This window comes from Rhinoderma darwinii, chromosome 2 (genome assembly GCF_050947455.1).
Source record: "Rhinoderma darwinii isolate aRhiDar2 chromosome 2, aRhiDar2.hap1, whole genome shotgun sequence".
Taxonomy (NCBI): domain Eukaryota; kingdom Metazoa; phylum Chordata; class Amphibia; order Anura; family Rhinodermatidae; genus Rhinoderma; species Rhinoderma darwinii.
Window position 1 is genome coordinate 403,296,183 of NC_134688.1, and position 6,000 is coordinate 403,302,182.

The following is a 6,000-nucleotide window of genomic DNA, read 5'->3' on the forward strand; positions in this document are numbered from 1 at the left end:
CTAACTTATCCACAAGCATATCCACGCTGGTCTGCAAGCACCTCTTGATTTGAATTTTTTTCCCCCATTTCATTAGCAACTGCGTGAAAAACGCACAGCACATGGATGTCGTCTGTGTGCTGTCCGTTTTATTTCACGCAATCATTGACTTAAACTGGAGAGTTTGATCCGCAAACACGGACAAAACTAGGACATTCAGTGAGTTTTGCGCAACGGAAATCACGGGTATGTGAATAGCTTCATTGGATCGCATGGGTCAGTGTGCTGTCCATTGTTAAAACGGACAGCACACGGATGTGGAACACGCTCGTGTGCATGTATCGTTAGTCCTTATAATGCTATATGATTGTGCCTAGCTGTTATTGGGTGTTGAATAAATATAACACTCTTTATCTATTGAACAGGTTCTATAACAAGCACAAATTCACCTGCCCTGCAGCAAAATTACCGTGTAAACCCTTGTTAAATAACGGCAAGTAGCCACTTCTACAGGCTATAGTGTCAAGGTAAGGTGTTCATGGAACAGGTTTAGGAATGGTCAGGTCTAAAGGATTATATCCGGTAACAATGGTAACTTTATTTCCAGGTTTTGATTCTAATAGATTAGAATTAAAGAAAAATAAATACAAAAAACACACTTTAGATGGCAACTTTACGTACACTGAAAATCTGCAAAATAAATCAGCTAGGACTGTCAACTGCTTTCTGACTATCCAACATGATGTTATCAGGAAGACATTTACTGCTGGCAAATAATGGGGCACTGACCTTTACAAACTGTTTGGAATTGCTTTTAAAGCTTTAAAATGTAGTTGTTTTAAAAGGTGCTATGAACTTAAAGGGCTATTAGCACAATAAGATAATCAGACATGTCATAACATGTATGTGCTCCAGTAGGTGCTGGGACCACTGCTGAAGTTGTCCAGCGGAGAGATTGTGGCAAACACAGTCGAGGTATAACCTAAAGCTCCTGGGCACTGATGCAAAATCTGTAAAGGCCCCCAACCATCACATGCCATTCATAGCACTTATGTGCCTGGTGGACTATTGGGTCCTCTCTGGCACCAGGTCCTGCATGTGACTGCAACCTCTGCACCTCCTATAGTTACAGCAATGGATGTGTGTATTCCATAGGCCTCATGCATTAATTTGTTCTAATAAAAGATGGATCTGTTGCCTATAGCAACCAATCAGATCTCAGCGGCCTTCATCTCAAGGCCTCTGTGCAAGTAATCGGATTTGTTGCTATAGGCAATGTGACTTACTCGTAAGTTGTTTTCATGAGCTGTTCTTCCTCGCCCGATCTGTAACACGTACTCCGGAATATTGGAGCTCTGTAATGGACTTCTACGAGCTATTACTTGTATTGCGTGTAAAGGCCTATGTTGGGGACTGCTACCACAGACTACTCCAAAAATTAAGGGCTGGCTTTGTGATAAAGAACCGTGTACGGTAGAACCAGGAACCACACCTTTGCAGGAACTTTGATGGCGCACATCAAATAACTGGCAGAGACAGCGAGCCAAATGCAACGGATCTTTATTGGTCCTCAGTAAATATAAAGTTTAACGGTGTCATAATTATATATATATATATATATATATATATATATATATATATATATATATATATATATGAGTTCACAAGCTTGTTGGTTACAGTCTCTCAACAGATGTGGACAAACACCGGGTGGTTGGTGGCTGCATAAGAGTCGGTAGTCTTGTTACAGAGTCCCTTACACACACTCCCAGGTCTCCTTTTTTTTTTGTCTCAGTCCTGTGCACGGTCTACATCTTCCTCTTGCAGTGAAACTCCTCTCCATCCACTTCTCAGACTCAATGGTTCTTTGCGGCGCCTTGCAGTTGTTGCAACTGCAGTCCTTCCTGGCTCCACAGCCTCCCGCTAGAGCTGGTCGTCTCTCTTACGGGGAAGGTGCATTTAGCAAAGGTGTACGCCAGACAGCAGCTCCGGCACCAGCTAACCCTCCAACAGGACTCTGTCTATACTCTCTGAGAACTGCATGGATACCTTCCTGCAGTGCTTGCTGCTTACTCCTTGGACACTCCGGACAGGAGGACGCAGAGCACTGGAAAACCGGTACTTTTTTCAAACACTTGGCTCCTCCCCATGATGTCATGATTCTCAAGTAGTGTCAGACATCACCAAGCGGGCTCCCGTTACCAGCCCCTCTGCTACTCTCTCTCTCTACTTCTAAGGGCCTGCACAGCAAGGTCACATGACCTAAAGCACTTACTGCAATGCAAGCTCCACCCTTTTATAGCATCATCATACAATGTATAAACACAGCATGGTCAGAACAGATGCTCATTACTGAACATACGCAGCACAAGGTATACATAAGGCACAATAGATCAAGTATAGCAAGTGGATGTGCAGTCCAGGTTTACTTCTCTCCCTTGTGGATGTACAGTGAAGGAAATAAGTATTTGATCCCTTGCTGATTTTGTAAGTTTGCCCACTGTCAAAGACATGAACAGTCTAGAATTTTTAGGCTAGGTTAATTTTACCAGTGAGAAATAGATTATATAGAAAAAAAAAACAGAAAATCACATTGTCAAAATTATATATATTTTTTTGCATTGTGCACAGAGAAATAAGTATTTGATCCCCTACCAACCATTAAGAGTTCAGACTCCTCCAGACCAGTTACACGCTCCAAATCAACTTGGTGCCTGCATTAAAGACAGCTGTCTTACATGGTCACCTGTATAAAAGACTCCTGTCCACAGACTCAATTAATCAGTCTGACTCTAACCTCTACAACATGGGCAAGACCAAAGAGTTTCTAAGGATATCAGGGACAAGATCATAGACCTGCACAAGGCTGGAATGGGCTACAAAACCATAAGTAAGACGCTGGGTGAGAAGTAGACAACTGTTGGTGCAATAGTAAGAAAATGGAAGACATACAAAATGACTGTCAATCGACATCGATCTGGGGCTCCATGCAAAATCTCACCTCGTGGGGTATCCTTGATCCTGAGGAAGGTGAGAGCTCAGTCGAAAACTACACGGGGGGAAATTGTTAATGATCTCAAGGCAGCTGAGACCACAGTCACCAAGAAAACCATTGGTAACACATTACGCCGTAATGGATTAAAATCCTGCAGTGCCCGCAAGGTCCCCCTGCTCAAGAAGGCACATGTACAGGCCCATCTGAAGTTTAAAAATGAACATCTGGATGATTCTGAGAGTGATTGGGAGAAGGTGCTGTGGTCAGATGAGACTAAAATTGAGCTCTTTGGCATTAATTCAACTCGCCGTGTTTGGAGGAAGAGAAATGCTGCCTATGACCCAAAGAACACCGTTCCCACTGTCAAGCATGGAGGTGGAAACATTATGCTTTGTGGGTGTTTCTCTGCTAAGGGCACAGGACTGCTTCACCGCATCAATGGGAGAATGGATGGAGCCATGTACCGTCAAATCCTGAGTGACAACCTCCTTCCCTCCACCAGGACATTAAAAATGGCTCGTGGCTGGGTCTTCCAGCACGACAATGACCCGAAACATACAGCCAAGGCAACAAAGGAGTGGCTCAAAAAGAAGCACATTAAGGTCATGGAGTGGCCTAGCCAGTCTCCAGACCTTAATCCCATCGAAAACTTATGGAGGGAGCTGAAGATCCGAGTTGCCAAGCGACAGCCTCGAAATCTTAATGATTTACAGATGATCTGCAAAGAGGAGTGGGCCAAAATTCCACCTAACATGTGTGCAAACCTCATCATCAACTACAAAAAAACGTCTGACTGCTGTGCTATCCAACAAGGGTTTTGCCACCAAGTATTAAGTCTTGTTTGCCAAAGGGATCAAATACTTATTTCTCTGTGCACAATGCAAATGCATATATATAATTTTGACAATGTGATTTTCTGTTTTTCTTTTTATATAATCTATCTCTCACTGGTAAAATTAACCTAGCCTAAAAATTCTAGACTGTTCATGTCTTTGACAGTGGGCAAACTTACAAAATCAGCAAGGGATCAAATACTTATTTCCTTCACTGTATATAGTCCTTTTTTTTTCTGGTATAAGCACTCCACCCCATTTGGCCCAGGTGTTTTTAAATAGCAGGAGACTGCATAAGGGTGTAGCAAAGTGGATGTGCAGGTCCAGGTTTTCTTCTCTCTCTCGTGGATTTACATAAGGCACATCATGCAATTTAAAAATACAGAATTAAATCATACACATCATATATATGCAGAGGCCTCTTATTTTAAAAGCATTAAATGTAGTAAATATAAAACCATTCCCAAAAGGCAATAATATAGAAGAGGCCCAACTTGTCCTGACAAACAAAGTAACCTAATAAAATAGGCACTGCCACTATGTATGGTCCACATGATTATTAAGGTGGTTATATGCCACGGTCACGTGATACACCACATAAGTGTCATCTCCATCATTGTACCAAAATTTCTTACACGCTCCCAACGTCCTACAGCACCTGCCACAGGTCGCATGGGGGAAACACAACTTATGAGAAATAGCTATTCCTCCCAACTGCACCATAAACATGCAAGCTCGGCTGAGCACTGTATAAATAAGGCACCCTAGAAATAGAGCTTGTACTGTATAAATAAAAAAAAACGATACAATTAACAGCTATGTGAAATGTTTCAAATTTGGCTTCATTAAGACGACCATAAGCCGCGTGACCCAAACTCCCTGTGGTTTAATTCAACCAAACGTAAAAATTATCATAGACTCCTGTGGTGATCTAAGTTGAGCTTGTTCTAACCGTGGGGGATCGTGGTCTTGTGGTCGTAAGATGAAAACTAAAATGCGGTTACTTTATGGACATCTGAATGAGGCATTATTATGATACCCACATGGACCTATAAGCAATGCATTTCAAGATCTCTAATTTAACAGCTACCTGATGTCTGCTATATGCATATTATTTTCAATTTTTTTTTTACAATACTGGAAAGTTTTGTGTCCTATTTTCTAGTACAACAATATAACACACATAATTTTTTCTCCTATATATATATATATATATATATATATATATATATATATACATATATATTAGAAAGCAGCACCGCTTCAGTAGTTGGTGCAATTCCTCCAAGGCTCAAGGCTTATTCACCCCATGAATAAACACCTTCCTTTTTTACTACCTTGGAGTGCTGCCACAAATCCATATATATATATATATATATATATATATATATATATATATATATATATATTTAAAAAATATATATATATATATATATATAAATAAAAATAAACATCTCCAGCTGCATAGATTTGCATTATATGTTAGGCCTTTTACATGTTGTGTGTTTACTAAGTAGAATTTAAGGTACAGCAAGATGATAGCTTTAGTACTTACCATTGTGGAGGATGTTCCAACTGTGCACTGGATTATCTCCCACTGATAGTTTGCAGGTAACTACAGTTTGTAGTTTTTCCAAGGTTTATACATGAACTATCTCCATCAGTGATTGGGCAGCTAAAAAACACCCTCTGACCCTAAATAAATAAGTTTTGTGTGTTACTTTAACCTGTCCATGGTCCCTCACCTTTCCCTCATAGGGAATATTGTGCAATTGAATTTAACCACATTATTACCATCCTTAAAGGGGGTTTTCCCACTAAGAACATTTATCACCCATCCACAGGATAGGGGATAAATGTATGATAGCTGGGGGGCAGTGACATGGGCCCTGGGCTGTTGACACAACTTGGGCCCCCTCCTTCCCCCTCACACGCAATTCAACCCCCCCAACCCGCTGACACTGTACCCGTCAGTGCCACTGACCTGATGGATACAGGTTTTAGCACTAGATACAGCTGCTCTGTATACAGGATATAAAGCAGCTGTATCTCAAAAAGTTAAAATCATTTTGAATAAAAAGGATTTAGAAAGTTGCACCAAATACATGAATACACTGTTTTATTAAATAAAAAATAAAATAAAAAATATAATAATAATAAAAACTTGTAACACCTTTCTTTAAATTGTAACTA

The 6,000-nt window shown here is 40.6% G+C and overlaps 1 protein-coding gene across 1 annotated transcript in view; it reads right to left on the reverse strand.

Moving 5' to 3' along the window:
* Positions 1-5,442, reverse strand: part of LOC142743373 (4-hydroxyphenylpyruvate dioxygenase) — an 89,650-nt gene extending 84,208 nt beyond the window's left edge. The window contains exon 1 of the mRNA XM_075854096.1: positions 5,363-5,442. Coding sequence (XP_075710211.1) covers positions 5,363-5,365 — 3 coding nt within the window. The 5' untranslated portion in view covers positions 5,366-5,442. The remainder of the gene's footprint in view (positions 1-5,362) is intronic.
* Between the last annotated feature and the right edge of the window lie 558 nt (positions 5,443-6,000).